This window comes from Liolophura sinensis, chromosome 8 (genome assembly GCF_032854445.1).
Source record: "Liolophura sinensis isolate JHLJ2023 chromosome 8, CUHK_Ljap_v2, whole genome shotgun sequence".
NCBI lineage: Eukaryota > Metazoa > Mollusca > Polyplacophora > Chitonida > Chitonidae > Liolophura > Liolophura sinensis.
In genome coordinates, this window is record NC_088302.1 from 30,621,012 (window position 1) to 30,644,288 (window position 23,277).

The 23,277-nt window shown below is 39.1% G+C and overlaps 1 protein-coding gene across 2 annotated transcripts in view; it reads left to right on the forward strand.

The window, feature by feature from the left end:
- Positions 1 to 14,925: 14,925 nt before the first annotated feature.
- The window catches only part of LOC135472246 (rho GTPase-activating protein 7-like), a 40,486-nt gene continuing 32,134 nt past the window's right edge, over positions 14,926 to 23,277 (forward strand). Inside the window, exons 1-2 of one of the 2 annotated variants that reach the window (XM_064751653.1) lie at positions 14,926 to 15,314; positions 16,774 to 16,810. In XM_064751653.1, the coding sequence (XP_064607723.1) occupies positions 15,033 to 15,314; positions 16,774 to 16,810 (319 nt within the window). In that variant the 5' untranslated portion in view covers positions 14,926 to 15,032. Of the gene's footprint in view, positions 15,315 to 16,773; positions 16,811 to 22,034; positions 22,711 to 23,277 lie in introns of those variants that run through there. The other variant, XM_064751654.1, reaches the window with a different exon arrangement.

Sequence of the window (23,277 nt, forward strand, 5' to 3'; positions counted from 1 at the left end):
CTAATCCGAGCTCTACATATCTCCAAAACGGCTTCGCGTATTATCATGAAACTTGTTTCAATACATACGTTACACATTCCTCCTCGAGCATTAAAACCTAGTTAAAATCCTGTTCCCCTGTGAACAATTCCAGTTATTAGGTGAAACGTTCTTCAAAGAAGATTATGTTCTCAAATTGCGTAACTGACATGGAAAATTACCTATCAGTATAGGGTGGAAATGCATTTCCAAAGAAAATTTCATGCGTGTTTTGATGCAAAATCGTGAATCAACTGGGTGATACCTAACGTTTAAAATCCTGCACCTCTACAATACACGCCACCGACTCTACCGACGTCAGACTCGGTGGCGACAGTGGCGCCACTGGTCTCCTCCAGTGGCCAGTGGAAAGACATGCAGTGGCCACTACCTCATCCAGTGGCCACCGGGGAGCGAATGGAGCGGACCCTCGGTGACGGCAATGGCGCCACTGGTCTTCTCCAGTGGCCATTGGAACGCCACTGGGGAGCGAATGGAACGGAACCCAGACATTACATTCAAGGTACGCAGAAAACGTCAGGGAACCAGAATAAAATGCCCAACGCACGAACAGTGAGAACGGGGAGATTTTAAAAAAAGGTCCATACATATAGGCGTATAGGGTTAGAAAATTGTGTGAATTTTATGGAAGCTCCTGAAAATGCGACGTTTTCCCTGTTTTTATATAGGCGAGTATTTCCTTATCAAACACTGAATTAATTTTATATCCTAACTGTTGACACATATTTTTCTTCGTATAGATAGTTAACGGATAACCAGTTTTTTCTGTATCCAATACATTTGGTGGAATTGAATGAATCACTGCCCAGACAACAGTACACTTATAGTATGAAGCCGATGGCGACGTATATATATTCGTCCTTATAGGCATGTGTTAAGTGGCAGACCCAGATGTGACGTCACTGATCATAATACAGTATGGCCAGAACTGGTCATCATATAGAAAACACTGTTTCAGTTGTATTTTATTCGATTATTTAAAAAACCCAAACACTATACAAAAGCAAATAAAACTATTCCCTGAACAATGTGCAAATGTTCTTTCATCTAACATATATACACCCCAAGCATGTGGTCAGTTTTTCCCAGGCCGTTCCCCAAGCATGACGTGCAGTCGATTTTACCCGGGCCGTTCCCCAATCATGGGGTCGTCATTTTTTTTTTCGGGCCGTTTCCCCAAGCATGTGGCCGATTATACCCGAGCCGTTCTCCAAGCACGTCGTCATTTTTTTCCGGGCCGTTTCCCAAAGCATGTCGTCGATTATACCTGGGCCGTTCTCCAAGCACGTCGTCATTTTTTTTCCGGGCCGTTCTCCAAGCATGACATGTGGTTGATTTTACCCTGGCCGTTCCCCAAGCATGTGGTCGATAATATTACTCGGGAGGTTGCCCAAGCATTTGGTCGATTTTATACCCTGCGACTGTTTTGGGACAAAATGACCTTTTTACAGATGAGACTCATTTTATGCTCTTGTCAATCGTGCAGCGAACATGTGTCGCGTATAGATACAGGGAAAGTGAAAAGAATAAAGGTTGCAGGACCTTAAACTCGAACTCACTTGTGAGCAGTTAAACTTATCTGCATTCCCTTTGCTCAATAAGCATATACATTCCTGCAAAAAATGAATATTATACACAATGGTATTTTACTTCAAGGTAATATGAATATTCGCAGATGTTTTAATATTAACGTATGGCTTGTTTTTAAAGGGACCTACTGCCAAACGAAAATGCATAACTTTTGAGTTGGTTCAGCCAAATACAAAAATGAGCTGCAATTTGACTCCTATAACTAAACTTCCTCAGCCTATTTTTCCACGTAATGACCAGGGAGCCTCTCACCAATGCGGTCGCTGTGAGTTCAAGTCCTGCTGGCTTCCTCTCCGGCCGTAAGTGGGAAGGTCTGCCATCAACCTGCGGATAGTCGTGGGTTTCCCCCGGGCTGTGCCCGGTCTCCTCCCACCATAATGCTGGCCGCCGTCATATAAAAGAAATATTCTTGAGTACGGCGTAAAACACCTATCAAATAAATAAATAAACTATATTTTCCACAAAACGCGAATTAAGAGAATTATAAGCGGAAATCTGTGCTCTAGTCTTTCCGCCCGACGAAATCTTCTAAACCTTCTTTCTATCGATCATACTGTATTATAAAGTATTCGAAATTTCCATGCAACGATTTGTAGTACGGCCGACCTAATGTTATGTGGCAGACTGAATAATTTCAATACAATACAGTGTCTGACATTTGAATACTGAGCATCTCCTGTGAACTGAAGTACAAGGAGAGGTAGGCCTAACCCAGTCAAAATAGTCAATCTTCGGCAATGTTTCTTACTATAGTGACTTGAGTGAATTGATGGCAACCTGAGTGAAACCTGGAAAACTCGGATAAAACTGAACATTCGATTGTCCGCTCAAAGTCAGATACATGTCAGTAGACATCTGAAAGTCCCAACTTTATGCAGATGACGTTTAAAATAACAGCACAATATTTTCGCCGGCGGAAGTATTTCTCTTAAAGCTGAATACGCCACGTTTATAAATTCGAATTTCGTAAAATTGTACGGCTCTATGTATAGACCGCGAAATCAATTCATCCGTGCAGTGGTTCATTGACCCTAAATGAAGGAGTATAGTTGTTGTCAGGCCTTCCCACGTGCGGCAGGAGAGGAAGCCAGCATGAGCTGAACTTGAACTTACGGCGACCAGGTGAGAGGCTCCTGAGCTGCCCCAAGTCTGCTCCATCTGTGTAAATTTATAGACCGCCCGTACAGGCTTGTCAAAGAAATACGGGAGAAGAAGAAATCAGAGAAATATACAGGGAAGTATACATTTTTCTGAGAAGAACTAGGGTGTCATTATTTGGTTTATTTATTTATTTTTTAACAAGACAAGACGGTACAGGTATCACGTGTAAGCGAGAAAACCACGGTAACTATCGTGAAAGAGGTAAGAGTGCTTCCCCCTCCCTCGAACTCTTTTTGTTTGTTTTTTCGCCCCTGCACCTGTACGGAAGATGATCCGTAGTGAGACTGCTGAATGGGTGTGCCGACTTGCAGCGGGAAGGTAGCGAACCAAGAAAACACTCGTTTATACGGTAAGAGGCTTTGTCATGTAATGTCAAGACATGCCGAGCAACCCAATCGACCAACTATTAAGTGTGTCTTGGTGTTCGTTGGAATGAAAGTTGTTTGGGTGTTAAAAGCTTGTTTGTAAAGCTTCCCTGGGAGAGACCGAAAGCTGCACGCGACCCGCCGTGACCTCGTGGCTCAGTCAAGAGTGACATTTAGGTCATCACGCCCCGTACCCACGGCATTTTAACCGACTTACTGAGGGTTTATAGGCCTACAAATGTTCTCTTGAGAAAATTCCGTCTGTGTCAATGGAATGCTGGTCTTTCATAACTTAAGAAATTTAATCTGAAAGTGAAATAGACGAAAGCGCAGAATAAAAGTTGAAACGTTTACCCATCCATGATCGGATCCCATCTGTGATCAGAGAGAGAGAGAGAGGTTGAGAAGAGAAAAGGCTAATCCATCTTTTCTATCGAAATCACTGTCTGCAGAACTTTAAATAGGTACATGTATCTCTTGTGCCCGTAGTCCTGTTTGGAATAGCATAGTTTCTGTATGCACCTGCATCACATTGGAACACATGGATTTAAGCAGTTTAGGATTTGTTCCTCGTTATTTTTTTTGTTGGTTTCTATTTTTCTTCAGTTTCAGGGGCATTGATCGCCAGCAGGTATGTGGGTGGGTGTTGTCAGGTGGGAATGTAATCCTGATCTTCAAACGAAGAAAAGTTAAAGAAAAAAATCAGATCGAAACAGGATAAGAGAGTGAATGCAGTGAAAACTGCAATTGACAAACATTTTCTTGCAATGCCACGAGTAGTTTTGATGGACACCCTACTCTTTATTAAGTTTGTGTGTGAACTTGCAGGATATGTGTTAAACAGATGGTTTACAACCACATATTGCTCAATATACATGTAAACATAAAATACAGCTTTCAGGGCTTGGCTCTGTACGCTGTGCATGAATTATGTTGATAATATATGATAACTACAGAAAAAGAGAAGAAAGTGAGAAAAAATGAATAGGAATGTCCTGGATTTGAACCTTAGACTGCCAGGTATCTCGCACAGTGGAACTACAGTAGACCAGTATAGAGATTTTGTGGCTTTGGTCTACTGTTCATGGCAAAAACAGAAGATAGAAAGAATACACTAGTAGTTGCGAGCCCGTTGCCTGCTCCCATACTTAACTGCAGTGACAAGTTTCATACATTCTTACACTAATCCAACAAATTCAATTTTGAAAAGTTTGAAAGTCACAACTTGCATGGGAATAATTCTTTGAATTTCATATTCATTATTTCAAGCCCTGTGTTTCTGTTGTATCTAATTGTGCAGTTTATGCAGTTGACCTAATTGTGCGCTAATTTCACTGGGCAGTGCAGCACTTCCCTCCAGTGATGTGGCCCGTTTCACAGAGCACATGCAGCACTATGTTCATGTAACTACTATGGCGACGTAATACCTACAGTACTGGTCGCCAAGGAAGTTACGAACTTGTAACGCTATGTTCGCTTTGTGAAACGGGCCCCTGATGCTTATATATGCATCATATAGGGTTGCAGAATGTTAGACTGTAAATTAGATATTTAAATCTAAATTATTATGCGTGAATCATATTTCAGTTATTGCTACACTTTTCTTGAAAGTGATATCATTCCCCATCATTTAGCAGCATGAAATATAACTAGGCTTCCTTTACTAAAGTTGACTCATTGCTAAATGTAAGTTGACCAACGCTAAACTCATTAGGGTCGCAAACCAATAATTTGGACACAACCAGAATTTTTTGAGCATAAAAAAACTGCCTCAGAATTATGGTAAGTGACTCAGAACATCATTCCCCTCCTCTTTTCCTTCCTTAAAATAGCTCAAAGTAGACAAGTCTAGATGGATATCTACTGTAGTCGTCTTTTTTTTTTCTCTCTCTCTCTTTTAAAAGCGTGGGACAAATTGTGACATTGCTGTAATAGATATCTGTAATGGAAGGAACAGCCAGCTTGTTAGAGATGTAACATCTTTATGCATGGGATGTTCGCATGGCGAGTAATTATAGACAACTCCGTGCACTTTTTGGAACTTGAGTTATACAGACTTGTGTCTGCATAATTGCTGTAATGTTCTGCTTATGTGACAGATGTAATTAGGTTTGGCATGCTGGACAACTTTGCTTAACTCCTTACAGAGTGTCTGTGTAGAGTTACGTCTGATAGAAAGAAAATGAAGACAATGGTACCTATTATCATAATACATTAGTATTAGAGCATTACTGTTAAGTGTTTGATACTTTATCTCTATAAGGCCATCCTTAAAAAATTCTTTATGGAGCATAACCTGACCCTATCATAAAAACTTATATATATTTATTCTTCTGGCGTGGCTATTGAAAACAGTTGGAATTTGAAAGACTTAACAAAATCCCAATAAAAATTTAATAGAGTAGAGACTTATTGGGGGGTGGGGGGATGGCATTTGGGTTACGCCCAGCAAACATATTTTTTAAGGTGGGCCTAAGATATGATTGTAGATATCACCTTGACAGAAGTTGACCAAAAACTATTTCTCCATTTTACTTCCATGCCCAGGCTGGCTCCGTCTTATAGTTGTAGGGCTGGAGAAGGACATATGTTAAAGATTAATTGTTTATAGTCTCCCAGGATGTGGACTATTTGTGCAAACAGAAGTCTAAGCTGCTTGGCAATTCAGCTCCTAAATACAGTTGTTGTTAGACAGGAGCTGGTATTGTTAGGCAGGAACAGTGAGGGGGGTCGACAAATGTCAGCTGTACCCCCACAATCTCGTATATCATCCTTTACATATTGACCCCCCCCCAACCCCATCTCCCTCTTTGTGTGGGTGTGCAGAGCCTCTCAGCGGAGAAATCTTTTGTCATATGTGTTTATAAACAAAAGAAGGCGGAGTATAGGGGCACCAGCAGTGTAATTTCCCCCATCTCCGCCAGACATCAGCGAGCACTTGTTTATCTCATTAGTTTCTCTCAATTTTAATACTCACTGTAATGATCTACAGTCGGCCTGTTCACGCTGATAGCTGTTTGTGAAACTAAGCTTTCTGTGCATATGCTTAATTGAAGATTTCACAAGGCGGCATGTGCCAAAACTCTACATGGCAATCATATGGTAGAAATCCAACCAGCCAAGTTTTATGAGTAGTATATTCTGGGTTATTTTGCTGAAGTTTTGAGCTATCAATGTGTGCAGTAGCTGTGTTGATGCTGTCAGATTTCACCCTGCTTGTATGTCGGTGTTGTGCAATGCAGGTACTATATTGTGTGCTGCATGAAGGCTGCAGTAAATCTGTTATAGTTTTTGCTAAGAACATGTGGTAAATTTCAAAGCACTGTATAGCATATTACAGAACATTATGTTTTCGTGCAGGCCTTTTTGAATGCTGACATTTTCTTATGTTTATTGCTATTTTTTGGAATTCTTCTGATGTGGTATAAGGATGTTGATAGAAAAGTTATCCTTACATTTTTTACTCGCGGGGTCACTGGTAGGGTAGACGTTGTAGGAAGTGGAGAAGGTGTGAGCTGTGTTACGTAACATAGACTAAACTTAACTTCATCCAACTCTTCTTTCTACCCTATTTCCTCAACCTTACGTCATTTATAAACCTTTTTAATTTGATTTTGGAGACAAAACTGCATTGGTTCGGTTAGGAAATTTCAGGGCCTCACAAAAAGTAGCTTCATGAATCTGCACAGAATAATTCCTTCAGAATATGCGGGAATAAACACCTTTCTAACACGCGAAAAGGTTGAAGAATTACAGTATATACATATGTGTGTATGCAGTCTCGGTTCTGTTTCTTTCTAAGAAGAATGCAAGATTTGTATTAAGCACAAAATTGGAAACTGGATGTATACTTTTATTTTGGAACCAGTGTTTTTTTTTTTTAGTTCAAAATGAACACCTAATAAGTGAAACACCTAAAAAGTTGCTTGCAAAATATCCTATTGTGGGAACCATGACATGTTGCATCTGTTTTGCATTGTAACAAAACTCTGGCTGCTTACACCACTTGAGTAAGAGTTACATATTTGTAGCTAGACTGCTGTTAAGTGAAAAAGTCTCCATTTTTAGTATCCGTCAGATAATTAAATATAGATAACCATTTACGCATAATATGCTTGGGGCATAAAGTGATTGTTTCAATTGTACTGGACGTGGAACCTTGAGCATGCCATGTGGAATGATATTTATAATGTCACTGTTGTTCACATCACTCCTGTGCTATGAGTTCTCTACAGGTAAGGTCAGAGTCCTATACTGACATCTTCTACTATCCTGTAGAAGATCCTGGGTCGAGTCACACCTAAGGCCTCAAAAGAGGAAGTTGCAACTTCCTCCCTTGGCGTTCAGCATCAAGGGGATAGTGCAACGACTGGTTGACCCGTATCAGTATAATTGCTTGGGTGGGCGGCTTACTTGCCTTCGGTGAGGCATCTCAGTGAAGCAGCACTAAATAAAAGAGCGGTGGAAATCGGTCCTGCAACAAGGAGGCACATCACATGCACTCTAGAGATTCCTTCGTCGTCATATGACTGAAAAATTGTTAAGTATGACCTTAAACCCAAAGCAGTCACTCACTCACTCACTCTAGTAGTTAGAGTTCAAGAATACTCTACACATGCTGATGTACATGTAAGTCATGAGCATCAGTGAAAAAGACCATGTGAAACTATCACGATATCCTAATTAAGTGACATATGTCAGGTATGAAAAACTTAACTGAGGGCTAATTAACACTGAGTACACTGTACTTCATATTCAGATTTCTCGCAACAATTAAAGTTTGGGGGGAAGTATACTGGAATCGCTGTGTTTGTCTGTCCGCCTGTCTGGATGTTTGTAGGCAAAATTTTGTCTATGCAGCTCCAAAAATACTTCAGTGATTTTCATGAAACTTGACATGCATCTTCCAAATGATGTAAATTTGTGGATGAAGAATTTTTATGCCGTTTTCATCAATATTTACAAAGATCCCCGTGAAGTTACATGTACTTTGAGGTTTGCAAATGTGATTTTGTCTACGCAACGTCTCCAAACGTGCTACTTGTCTATGGATTTCTAAGAAATTTCTGTATACAGCTGTCCTGGGACCTAAATTCTTGCTTTACAAAGTTATCCTCTTCAAGTACTTGCTATATTGAGACTTTCTTCAGCTTTGATCTAAAGGTGCAGGGTGTTGGGGGATTTTGATATCTATAGCAATAGATATGCCTACTGTACATCATACATCTATGGTGGTATTTTTGCAAGCAGGATACCTTTACATGACGATGTATAATTTTAGCTGATGAATCAAGGTAGTCTTTCAAGTGAGTGACACTAAAGCTTTGTTTCTAGGGACATGGATGCAGTCGCTGTTTGCACATGTTCTTGCGATTTCTTATTGCATTCGTTACAGTGCTTTCATGCATGGCCCCTGCGTTGACCTGTATATTCTAGCTAATATACCTCAAGAATTCACCCCAGCGTGAATAAGTGATTGTCCAGTGCTTTAAGAATCGGTTCCATTCAACTAAGCATTAATGTGCGCATTACACAATCGTCCATAGAAACACTCCAGATCCAATTCCTCTTCCTCATAATACAGAGAAGAATTCTGGAAAGGATAATTGTGCAATGTGTCTGTGGGATATTACATTACTCCTACAAAAAAGTTACACAAATGCATTTATTTTTTTGAAAACATGCAGAAATATTTTCTGCTTGATTAAAAGTCCCTTTAACTGCCACAATTAAGTTACATGTAACAGGTGATATGTTGTTGCAGTGCAGTACGAAACAAACACACATGAAGAGTACAGGGTTCTTTTATCAGTTGGCAGCATGTTGTGGAAATGTCAGAAGCACTATTACCACTGCGGATAATTTATGCTATTGCATCTGAGTTGGGTAAGGGTTATCACTGTGTCAGAATGAATTGAATGTGTGTATTTTGTCCCCTGTGGAGCTGAATGCTAAGAAACCTGCTCCACTCCCATAACTATCACATAGGTTAAATCTGTAACACCACACCCTTGTGAAGTCAAAATGCTATGGTACATTTCCAATAGTAGCGGTAATGGCTCATTACAAAACATTTTCAGTAACCTAATAAATGAAGTTGCAGCTAGCGGAGAGGCCAAAACGTTTTTATTGGGTAGCGAACCGTCCTGTGTTGCAATCCTGACAGTTTGTATCTGCAGTCCAGTACATAGCTATGATTATTTCCCTTGTTATCTTCCTTGATAATGGTGGTTTGGCTCTAAGTGCCATCACACCAGACCTCTTGGGTAGGTTTCAGTAGATGTTAAGACTGAGGTACTCAGATGGTGGACTACAATGGCTGTGTGGGCTTTGAAATGTTAACGGGTGATTTGGTGAAATAGCTCCAGGCAAGTCGGCCCACAGAAGGTTATGGTGTGAACTCCCTGTTAACACATGGAGTGACTCAGTTTGGCTGGACTTTTTCTCTGAGCTGCTGGCTATGTGTGGGAAAAGCTTCTCTTTGAAAGTGACAGACCAATAGGAAAAAAAACCCTGGGAAGGAAAAAAAAATACCCCAGAAAATAAAAAAAAAATTGACAGAGAAAAAAAAATGTGCCGGGCACACTGGCATGGTTTTGGGTGCTGCCAGACGTAGCTTTGGTGGGGTTCAGTCAGATTGTTGACATGTGTGGCGGGAAAGTGCGAGAATCCGTATAGGGGGGTAGTCACAGTAGTAGTCTGGAGATATTATGTACGTGTGAGTCGACTCAATCGAGATCTGCTTCAAGAATACTTGGACAAGTTTCCCTGTACATGAACATACTACATAAGGTTTTCCCGAGCGCTGGTGTGTATTGGAGGATCATATGTCCAGCTGAATTTGTGTAACAGTTCTGTTGTATGGGCCGCACTCAAGGTAAGGTGTAATTTTCTCTGCCCGTTCAAGCCGCCAGACGTATGCAGATCTGTGTCATTTGATTTACACTAACTTGTGTACAGCAGGAAGAATCTGTGTATATGGTAAGTGGTAGGGTTGTGTACTTTTAAGTATGTATACAGAAATCTCCTTGTTGCAACAGTTGCTGGTCGCTTTTACCAGTGCTTGCACAGCTGTTCCTACTCTCAGACACAGTAGGGGCAGTTTACCGCTTGGTTTGTGGGTGTAATTAAATCCATGTAGTTTTCTACATAAACCTGCTGGAGTGAGCCAAGGAGCTGTTGTGGTTCCCCTTCATTTTAAAGGTTTCTCCATGCTATTTATTACAGTTTTATGATGGAGATAACTCAGCTCAGCAGCTGGACATTTATTGGTTTTCTGTGATGACCATTCTTTCATCTTCTCCATGGAGCCTCTTGTATAAATCTCTATTTAAATATAAGATGTAAAAAAAAATGTGAGATAAAACAAACAGATTTGGACATCCCTGGGAAGTTTTTACAACGGCATCTGCATAATGTGCTGCTTACCTATACGGCCGATATGAGAAATTTTCATTTTGGGAGTTGTTTATTCCAGTCGTTAAGAAAAACACATTGGATGGAAATAATTCCTCATCTCGATTTGAAACATTTGTCTTGTACAATCACAAAAACTAATATTCCATCTAATTTTGTTTAGCCCATCTCTGAACTAATCAAGTCAAATTCTTTGTAACGGGTATTGTTGTAAACAAGAAAATCGCAACTTCAATGAATAAAATTTAACAATACATATTTGTGGGCTCGTTTTACTGCAAACAATTTTCTGGAACCAATTCTGGCAGTGTCGTCTAATGCCATCACAGACAGAATATTTGTTCCACAAAAAGCACTCTCCGGCCATACGTGGGAAGGTCTGCCAGCAACCTGAGGATGATTATGGGTTTCCCTGGGCTCTGCCTGGTTTCCTCCCACCATAATGCTGGCTGCCATTGTATAAGTGAAATATTCTTGAGTACGGCGTAAAATACCAATCAAATAGATAAATAAATAAACAAAAAGCACAGCATTACCTGAGCATAACTTCCGTTATCAGCACTCAGTACCGTATCTAGGTATTACATTGACATGTTACTGTAATTCTTCAGCCTTTTCCTATGTTTACAACTTTTTGTGAAACCCTGGAACTGGGCAATCCAACTAATGTAGTTGTCTCCAAGATCAAATTAAAAATGTGCATAAATTACACTGAAAGTTGCTGTTTCATGTGTGAAAAGATTGAGGAATTAGGTAGATACATGTATTTTGTGAAAAGTTGCCAGAGCTTTGGCTTTAGCTTGAAATTAGAGGTTTTGTCAGATGGAGGTGGATTACTCTGGACATTCTGATATTCTCTAGCCGTTAACTTGGGTAGCTGTTGTACAGGTGAAACTTTCTGGAGTGCAGTATAATGAGCACCATTAAATAAATCACTTCTCCCATATTCAAGAACACTGCAGTGTGTTACATGTATACACCCGCCTCTTGTGCTGTATCTCACCTAAAAATTTGCCCCAAAAAGAACATTTATAAAGGCAAATCAAATTCATGAAAGTGTTACTCTTGGTGCAGAGACTTCCATTTTTCCATACATACATCATACTGCATACCCTCCAAAAAAAAAAAACACCGTATCATTTTTCTAAGGTGAGTACACGACGTACATGTAAAACTCTCACAATGCAACAAAGCCAGTAACTGCAGAAAACAATTAAAAGTGATGACCCAGTCTGTTGTTAATTGTTGCAAGGGAAAGTTGGTCTTCTTTCATTTTCACAGGCGAAAATCTATAAATGATCCCAGTGTGATACACATGGCTCTGTTTCTGATGTGATATAAAAGTCAGAGTGACCTGGGCACATCCTCTTTTAGCTTACATACTCTGCCTTAAAAATTGTCTCTAAAATGAGCATTTTTGGAAGCACTGGGAGGTCATGAAATACTCTGTTTGGTACTGAAAATGATGTTTTTCCCAGTAGGAAATGTAAATGTACATGTACATTCTAAACAAATCACAAATCACCTTCTAAACTCATCAGAACTCTCACTGAGAATTGGGCAAAATGTGTAAGTTAATGGTCACGGGTGAAATGTTGGGCCAAATGCAGTACACATGGGTACACTTAATTCTTACACGGAATAAAACTTGTCAATTTAATTCTGTTTGAGGTTCAAATTTTAAATGATTTGATCTTTGTTGAGGCCAAACCAATGACTGTTATAAACAGACAAATGTGTCAGCCTCATGGTTTAGGATATAGGGGTATACATGTGTTCTATTTTATGGAGTTATCTGCAAAATAATACAACAAAAACGTTGCCAGTTACTCAAATTTATAACTATAATAACCACAGGTGTTTTCTATGGTAATTACAGATTGAAGTCATATTATTACATTATGTACTAAGAGTTTTGGAAAAAAAGGAAAAAGAAAAAAAAAGACTACATGTACATATGTAATTAACAGTAGGTAACAAATGAACAGTACATAGAGATCCTTGTATGTTAACAGGTATATTGTGGATAAGGTTCAGACCCATGAATAATTAATGATATGACTCCGGTAATAAGCTTTTTTTCATTACACACATACATGCTTTGTTGCGTACATCTGCGATGTGATAAATCAAACAGCCGTGTCAAGCGTAACGCCTTGATGCTATAAATAGCAGCGAAACGACAGGCGTAATCCTGTATGAAGTGGTCTGTGTCAGATCTTATTCACTGGTGTGTGACTGGTTTGTATCATGATGTGATGTGTGTGACTTACATAAATGTAAATATTTTTAATATACTGATGTTGGCTGTAGTGGGTGAAACGATTTTCAGTGAACAGTATGGTACCAAGGGTTGGATAGCTGTAAGAATAAATTAAGGGTTACCATGGAAATATCTACCAGTATATTAATCATAACACTGCTTTACAATGCCTTAGACTTAGTGGCTTAACATTAGTTACCGTAAGTGGGAAGGTCTGGCAGCAACCTGGGGTTGGTCGTGGGTTTCCCCCGGGCTGTGCCTGGTTTCCTCACACCATTATGCTGGCCGCCGTCGTGTAAGTGAAATATATCTTGAGAACGGCGTAAATCCCCAGTGAAATAAATAAATAATACTAGTAGAAGTTATAATGTCCCAGCCCGTTGCATTGTTCACTCTTGTATCTAAATTTTGTGTGTAGATGTTTTTATGTGATTTTTGTTTTTGTTTTGTATAATGATGGAAGCGATGGTGAAATTTGTGAGTGCGCTATGTTATTACTTATTAAATATGACGACAGCACAGCGTTTTGAGTAATTTTAGACAAGTGACATCAGTGACGTCTAATAATTTGCTGTCAGCATCACCACATTTATTTCTTTTACCTGATTCTGTCTAAGCCATGCAGGTGCAAGGGAACACGTAAGTTTCTGTTAGGTGTACCTGAACAGGCTAATACCCTAACTGGGATAAATGGATGAGAGGCTGGATTTTACTGGTTATGTGTGACCATTTGCCATCTATCACACTATTGTCGCTCCTCTGCGTGTTTTACGCTCCATACTGATACCTGTATTACAGGTGGATATGTGGAGGCACAAATAAAAATTATATGTAATATGTATTGATCCTGCTTATGACATTAACAACTCAAAGACAGCTGTCATCCAGTGATTATCCAATGAACTTTATGCTTACAACATTATAATGAGTTATTTTGTGTGGTATTTTTACAGGTGTGTTTTTACTCTTGTGACAAGGTTGTCGGGAAATTAACACCCTGAGCATATAACGGAGATAGAAGGACTGTGAGATTCCTACCAGATCTGAACCTGGACTGAGTTTGATTCCCTTAACTTCTGGATCCTGATTGTAGCTGTATTTGAGAGAATATTGGTGCTTTTAGAGCTAAGTGTTAATAAGAGACATTCATGTTCAGTAATGTAGCCCTATTTCACAAGGTATAAAACCCCCAAGTGACTGTTCAATGCTTTGGACACCTGTTAATACTTCGTCATGTGGGATGTGAGCGTGGGGGTCGTACTGTGGCAAGGTTTTGTACGATCCAGAATTGCAGGCGACCTACTCCTACACGCAGAATCGGCCCCGACTAGCGCTTTCCTGTGGCACAAGGAGTGTTGAGTTGCGTAACTTTGTTGTAGGCAAGTGTTGGTGTGATATTCCTCATGGGAGTCTAGGAAATGGAAATCAGCACTATAGAAGTGGAGGTGGATGGGTGTGGCAGTGGTGGGAAAACGTCCTGCGAACTTCGGATAATTGCCCCTGTGGTTGCCATGGAAGCGCAGACATTGGACCTTCCCAAAACTTTGCCCTGCCCAGGTCCACGCTGGGAAAATCTGGAAACTGGTCCTAAAGTTCTGAAGATGGGTGTCAATGACACTGGTGAAAGAGAACAAGGTAAAACAGTAGAAACTGGACAGACTGTCTATTTACCACAGAAAGAGACCAGAAAGACAACAGATTTGTCACAGCCTCGTGGGATGAAACCAGTTCGAGCATCATCTGTTCCGAGAAGGGCACGGTCCAGCGATGGTGGACAGTTATCAGCTGATTATGACACATGCACACATGATTGCCACTTGGAAAGACCCGACTCGTACAAATCTTTTCAAAATCCGTCCACATCTTGCAAGCAACCTTTTGAAGGTTTTGCTCAGAGTTATTCTCGTGAGGCTGAAGACGCAGATTATGCTATAGAAAACGGTGGAGACTTTTTGGCTGATTCTGGAGAATATGATGCACACACGTGGCACGGAGCGACGAAAGACTCTGAAGGTGTGTCTAATCGGCAGTCACGCAGCACAATACGCAATTCCAAATTGACCAATCCACGTCATCGCGGCAGCCTGGACAGTAAGAGCAAGGCGTTTCTCTCAGATGGGTTACAGGATGGGTGTTCCCAAGGGACGACAAGCCTTCAAGAACTGCCCACTGGTCAAAATGCCAGTCTGCTGGACATTATGCACAAGAAGTTTTGTTCCCGACAGTATGACTTGGACCACCGAGCCAGATCAGTGGACACCCTTCACAAACAGGCTGCGCCGGTGGCCTTTCCCGTACGAGGCATCATCCATTCCCAGAGCGACTACCAGGTGAACAAACCTCCAACCATTGCCCTAAACGGAGTGGAGCAGCTGGTGGAGAGTTGTCTGTCCCTGTTTGGCCATCAGCCTGAAGAGGGCAGCGGTCAAGCACGAAAGTCTGGCCGGAAAGTGACCAGGTGTCCAGCATCTCTGCCAAAGGTCAGTGTTAAGGGTGTATGGGTTTAACCTTTGTTGTTCCCTCCCTCACCTCACCTTACCTCCCTGTGGGGGGTAGGATGGGGTGGGGGGTGGGGGGGGGGGGTGGGGTGGCTGTACCTGTCTGACCAGTACAGCCCTGAGACAGGGGGTGGTATGGTGCCATCAGTGCAGACGTGACAAGTATAATACTCTTCATTAGATAAAAAGTGAAGGAAACTGAAGGTCTTAAAGTTAACCTTTGTGATTGATATGGACTTTCATATACATGTTAAGATTGACGGTGATGATTCCATGGTATGCGTAACAACTGTCAGGTAATGTTATTTTAAAATTTGTTGATATTCTCAAGATGTCAACTCTTTTTTTCTCTTATATTGGAAAGCCATGATATACATGTAAATTGAGTTATTTTGTTTGACAGTGTATAAAACACATATGTAGGAAATGAGAACAAGATTTTTTGAAGTACAAAACATCCTAATTTGTTACTTTTGAGATAAAATCCTCATACCAGATGTAGTCTTGTTTTTACTCTCCATCTGACGACTTAAAATATGATTAGTTCTTACAGCAATAACAACCAGTATACGTACATGTAAAAGACTAAGCGCTTTATATGAAGACATTTATGTAAGCATTGACACAAAGGAAAACAGATTAGTCTTAACATGTATCAGATTGTTTAATGCACTAATGTTAATCTGGTCACCAAATACCGGTGTTTTAGTTTTCAGAAGATTATTCTGTGTGCTAATCCTAATCTGTTTAGAAGAATAATCTCATACTTTAAGACAAGGTAGATGTTATACAAAGAGAAGCGTGTTAAATGTAGCATGTACCGGCATGTAGGACTGTCAGTAAAAGCTATTGTTTTTGTTCTAGTTTTTTTTATGATGCTTTAGAAAATACTGTTCAACAGTTTCTGATTAGGGTTTAGTCCCTACTCAGTCAGACAGAACCAATTATCAAGTAGGTACAGGTTAATCTGTATGCACCTGTTAAGTGGCATTCCATCGAGCTACAGGTTAACTCCGCTTTATTTTTCATAGATTTAATTAAAAGTATCACCCATGTGATTTTTCATTGCGTATGAGAAAGACTAGCTATTTGATGGACAGGCCATAGTCAACAAATTAGCTAACTTCGAGTTTCATGCTTTTACTTCCAGTAGCTACACATCTATAATTTCTCATTACCATTTAAGACTTTTTTTTACACAGGAAAAGTTATGGCTAGGTTGCTCTTAACAAAAAGTAAAATTTTCCTGTGTATATGTGCACTGCATGGTAAATTTTCTTTGAATGTGTTGAAAGTAAAATCTCACGCCTAGATTTGAGAATTTAGCCTCACGCAATATAGGGGTATGTTACGTGTATGTAATAAAGTTGCTGTTGTGGTAACACTGCTCTTCAGTCTGTGCTCAGTGAGTTATTATGTTCATTGTATCTTCTATCTACAGGGTCAAAACCTGAGGGGAAGAAAAAGGGACCAAGCAGGTAAGCTGGAGTCATAATCAGAACTTGATCTTTTCCTGTTTATTTTCGTTTGCTTATTGTACAGCAAACCCATGCACGTAATTCTCCAACCTTTTCAACCGCCACTGGAAACAATATTTTGAAATATTCCGAGATAATTATGGGGTGTAGAGAAAAAACCATGCACAGTTTTATGAAGCCCGTGTCTTAAGTAACACAGTCAAATCAATTTTGGCATCATTTTTGTAACATGAATTGTATCCATAAATTCCCCATGAAAAGGTGTTTTTAGAGGTTTAAAAGGTTGATGATTTACAACGTGTACATGTATGTAAAGTAATTAACCTCTTCCCGGATCCCAAAACAACAGTGTATTATAAATCTTTCTGACCTCATTTTTTTTTTTTTTGCATCCAACAACATCAAATTTATATAAATTTTCTTACATTTCTAAATGCAAATCTTGGATGTACAGTTTAAATAAATTCTGACAAAATTGTTTTCTTGGAGCAAGAAGGATATACATTATAATTAATCAGCATGATCTGGTACATGTCTCTCAATCAGTGACCACATGTAAAACTCTGAAATCTGATACAATACACCACCAAACAGGAGTAGCAAGTACTTTACATGTTTTTGGCTTCAAGTGATTTAGTGTCTGAAGCCTTGGTTGCTCAAGTGAAAAGTTTTGGCTTTTTTTGTGTTTGTGTGTATATACATGTACGTGTGTGTGTTTGTGTACTTAGTTAAGAAAGGTATATGTAAGTCACGAGTTTATCTGGCTTAATTTTATGTTGGCTCTGAGAGACCTTTTGAACTCAGAGATCCCACTCAGCAATGTTTATTCATTCATCATCATGTACACAGTACCATGTGATCCAACCATGAATGGCTAAATTGACCAATTAGAATTAGCCTCTGTGAATGAAAGCAAATATTTTGTGCCATAAAGTTTCAAACAATTTAAGCACAGAAATTAAACTGTTTTTTTTTTTTAATTTATTTGAATAATTCTCCACATGATGGCCGCCCAAGATTCATTCTTGTATTATACTGAGCCGAAAAAAAAAAAAAAGAGTGGGCGTGATAAAATATCTCTCAATACAAACATGTGTACCTATATTATGTACAAACCTTTCCTATTCACTTGAGGGTATTTTATTAGAGACTTTACTGTAAAGCAAATCTTTTATTTTACACATAATCATGACTGTCCATGCTGAATTCCTAAGTGACCAACAATTAGCTCTTCCTGCCTGTGACAAGCCATAAATTAATTTTGGACATTGACACTTGCAATGTACCGGTTACTTGACCATGCAGATTTTAACTTTAACATGGTGTGCACTGAAATGTCTGAATTTGGTACAGTATATTTTAATATTTTATATTTTAATTAAGGCATATACATGCAGGTATATTCAACTTTCTGACAATGCATTTGAAATCCCAAGGCTAGTTAACTTGGGGCATTAAATTAAGATTTCGCTAAGAAAAGTCCATGATTTTTGTGAGGCAGGGACTTTATATTGACCATAATTCCTCAACCTTTTCGCATATGCAAGAGCTACTTTTAATGCAATTTATGAAGATCTTTAATTTGATTTTGGAGACAAAAGCACATTGAATGAATGAGTGATTAATGCTTAACGCCACATTGGCAATACTGCAGCCATATTGTGGTGAAACACTACACTGACAAAAAGTATAATTCTAACATTTAACACAGAATAATGCTTTCAGAATAAACACCTCGCAAACATGCAAAAAGGTTTGAGAATTACGGGAACATTTTCTAGTTTGGTGTTATGAATTTATGGATGGATTGTGGATCAACAAGTCTTTCCTGAGTAGTAGGTGGGAGTTTTCATTTCAGAAAAAAATACCCTTATCATTGATGCATTTTGTATAGATATTTGCCCAAAGAGTATTTTTCGATCAAGTTCATCAAAATTCTTTATAGTTTCCAGAACACAGACATTCAAATCTTCAGTAGAAATGAAGAAATATTTCAAAGAATTCCTAACATACATGTGTTACTCTTGAATTGATACAGTTAAGGCTTATCCAGACGGGCAATGCATTGGGCACTTAATAGATTCTTAACAGCTGAAAAATCATTCAGTGTATTGAATTCCAATTTACAGTGTGCTCAAAATCCTGTTGGACCACTCACACCTTGATTAAAATAACTTGAGAGGGTGACAAGCTGGCCTATTTGTCTAGGTGTACCACAATCTGCAGGAGATCATGCCGACTCAGCAGAATGATGATCACAATGGCCTCCAGTTGATCTCTCCTCAAAGACCTCCCACCCCTGCCCCACCTGGGATGTGGGGAGGGGCTGTAGCTATAGTGTGGACACTAGCCCCCAAATCCCACACAGCTGGAGCTGTGGGGAGAGATCAGGCACTCAGTGAAGACAGTGTCTAATCTCAGGATTTAAGACTGTCTGTGTACACAGACCATTACTGTGATCTCACTAGCTGTTTTCCAATCAGTGCCAGTCTTTTGTGGTTTTAGCCTGTCTCTGGATAATGCTATTTATCACACTTCTCATGCTGTATATTTATTGGCTGTAACATTCTACAAACAGAGTGAATCAATACATCTGGCTATATAAGTACCATTCTTCATTCCCACATGAGTCCTTGGCTGGAAAGTTCAGATATTGTAAAACAGTCTGCAACTCCTGAAAGATTTGGCCATTTAATGAATCTGCCTACCTCTTAGTGTGTCCATTTTGAAACTTTGTATGTATGTCTCTTATTCTGTTAATTTTTTTGATTTTACATATGCATATTGAATTTGCTGATAATGCCTTAGGCTCATTGTATTTGTGAGATTCTTACCATTTTTAGTTATAACATTTAACAGAAGGCACATGTCCAGCAGAAAATAACTCAGTTGAGTTTGTGTACAGGGGGCATAACTCATGTGTGTCTTGGCAAAGAGTGTACTTTGCACGTATGTATGGAGTCTGCATGGACTTTCAGATGTAGATTAGGGATTGCCTTCCTAAGCATCGCCCTCCATCATCAGTTATAGTATAGTGTGCATTTAAGAAAATGGTCTTTGTGATAGATTTTCTTTGTAAAGAAAAGTGACTAGTGCACCATGTAGATACAATGGTCAACATAAACCTTCAGTGTATGTGGCCATCGAAAATGTTCTGAAGATGCAATTGCAATGCATTTATTTATCATCCATACTGATAACCATATGTCTCCTACACCTGTTCATTATCTCTGTTCAGTGTATATTTGAGTGCTAGGACTGTTCCAGATAGCCATTTGACACTACCGATAATTTAGAAGTTGAGGAGTGGTTTTGAGACATAGTGCAGTATCATGTATGTGCATGGTGATTTAATGTGATGTAATAGGTATTGTGAAAAAACCTTGATACTCTGACAAATAAACAGTTTCCTAAAGCTACATATCATATTGTGTCCATAATTCTGGGAAAAAATGTGGAAGTTTATTTTGTATACGTGTATGATACTTGCTATATATGTTAACTAATGAAGGAATTAATAAAATTATCTTCAGGGAATTTCATAAAATGCTAGAAAATTATTTCCTAAAACAGCTGACTGTGGTGGAATTCTTTAAAAATTAAGTTGGCTAATTTAATACAAGCACAAAAATAAAAAATTTGTCAAATTATGATATTGTTTTATTGACTGCCTGTATTTCTGAAGCCCGCTATAATTTTTATTGTCTCCAGCTAGAATATGTGCAGTTATTCATAAAGCTGATTTGTAGTAAGGAAATTGATATTTATGCAGTCCCACTAATTAATTTGATATCCGTCCATCGTTAATATGCCGATGAGCAAAGGATTAAACCATAATCATTCAATCCATCATTGGAAGTTAAGATATTGCATTTTAAGCATGCAGTGTTAAAATGCATGCAGTTAGAGTTGATTTTAATTATTACTTGTGTCTTTCTTCAAATATTTAAATAAAGTTTGCCTTAATTCTACTAAAATTTGCGACAGATATTAGTAGTGTTGAAAATGGAATGTTACATTTCGTTACCAGATTTTTGGAGAAGTAAAAATATTCGTATGTTGTTCATTAGATGGTCTAACCATGTGAGAAAAAAGAAATTCAATATTCCTGTTAGAATTACATATATACTGGCTAAAATGAGCAGACCAGGTGTCCCATATTTCAGAAGAAATAGGATATATTAGTTTAGTAATGTGAGATTGGATTGATTACATTATCTGTGAAATTGAGAAACTCTGAATTCGGTAGTTAACCTCAATCAATTAAAAAAAAAAAACAAATGCTCAGAGATTGGTTTAGTTTATGGAAAGCATTATATATAATTTTGATGATATTTAAAACTTAATGGAAGTGTTAAATTACACATTACTAAATCAAATCCATATTTACTGGATGTGCCAATTTCTGACATTTCCGTTGTCTGTATCCTTGGTCTTGGAAAAATTGTGCAACTCCGGAAATCATATGCATTTTTTGGCTGGTGATGATACAAGAAGATACAGGGCCTACACACACATGTATCTCCCAGGATAAAACCGCACATTTGGTACTCTGATTTTTGGAACGTTTGTTATAATGAATTTGTGGTAGTTGTTTTCATGAGGCATTGCTCACATACTGTTGTGCTGAGATGGTATGTGCTCAGCGGTCTGCCGAGCAGATGATCATTGGCCAGAAGATAGTTACAGCAGGAACTGAGTGAGCTTAAGTTGAATTGCAGAAGTTGAGGTGTAGGGCTGAGCCTTAGTTCAGGGGCTCCCAGGGTAAAGGCAGTGATCCCTGCTCCCACAGGAATTAAGGTGGTCTCAGTGATAAGTCTGGATGCCAGCAACCAATGAGAGTTAGGTTTGGGTCCCACACCCCTTAAACCAGTGTGGATTTTAATGATGGTACTCTGCAGTCCCTCATGTGTTCATGTGTGTACATACAAACTAGGGTGTCCACTGGTCTGGTGTTGTTATCACTGTGGACAGCTGTCTGTGTGTGTGTGTGCTTGCTGGATGGGGGTTTAATAGGTCCCCAGGATTTTGGAGGAAGTCTATTTGGGGATATGGACATTGAGCCAGCTAGATGTTTAATTGTTGGTGAACAGAGGTTTTGTGTAGTGTGATGCTGAGCCATTTGAGCTGTCCTCATCCAGATCAGTCCAGGATGCTGGTGGTTGTTATCTTCATCAGTTCTAGTGGGTATTGAGGAGGGAAATACCAAGGCACCAGCTCATGAGCATTGGGAAATGACAGGGCGGATCTTGTATGACCATATGGCCACATTGGAACCACATGTGTGTCTCTTGTGGTAATTTTTCGCCCTAGAACAAGGGTGTTACTGAGTTCCACTGTTACACATCGCACTGTTGTCCGGACCATCCGACTGTAATGTTGCTGAGGCGCGCGCTCTTCGCACTCACCTTGCTGCGACATGTGTTTGCACCCGGTCACCAACTTGCCATTGTGGCACTAGAATAATCCATTACCCGATGGCAAAGTCAACCAGCCTTTTTTGAATTTCTCTCTTTTGTATCGTATTGTGACAGCAACATTTTTTTTGCATCCAAAATGTTTGATACATAAGGAGATTTGTATACTGACTACCCTGGTTGTTGTAGACTTGATTGACAGGTTCCCCTGAGTCAGTTGACAGTGGCTCTGTTCTGAAGCAACTCAATTGTCACCCGTCATGACACGGAAATGTAAGACACGTTGTTCGGTGATGATTTAACTTAGATTCTGTTGGACAAGTTTTTTTTTTTTTTTGAAAAGTATGAGAAACCCATTCAGCAGAATGACTTTTTTAAACCCTAATCATTCCTGGACCCGGAGTTTTAGTGCTCGTGTGAGAGGATTCCGAAAAGGGTCATTTGATAGAGATGTGGGTGCCAAACGCAGGAGAAGACTCAAAGGTAAACTTCAAACCAACTTGAATTTAAGTGAATTTCATTCTTCAGCTAGTTTAGTCACACATGAATTAAGGCATGATAATACATGTATTTGTACCTGTACTAAAATCTAGTTGTTCTTGATTTCACATTTTAAAAAAAAAATTCCGTTTTAAATGAAAAGTATATTTTTATTTCTTTTAGTGAATATCTTTATAGGTGTGAAAAAATTAAGTGTGGTTATTTGATTGCATTTTCTCTTAGCAATAAAGGTGACATGTCTGAATGTGTGAAAATGTTATTTTCAGGTATATAAAGTTTGTATATAACTGAGAACTTTAACTTTTTTTTTCATTCTCCATGTTATTCTCTAGACAAGGGTTAAAATATTTCACATTAATTACTTGTAGCTTAATTTGTCAGCACTGACCATAATCTATGGATTTATACCTTAGAAGGATCTAGCCTTTTGCACGATTTTATTACCGCAGGCACGCTCCCTAGGGACTTTGTGAGTCACATGTATATACCTTACATTACGCATCTTTAAGAGGGTTTTATTCTCTCCAACAAAACACCATGTCAATGTTG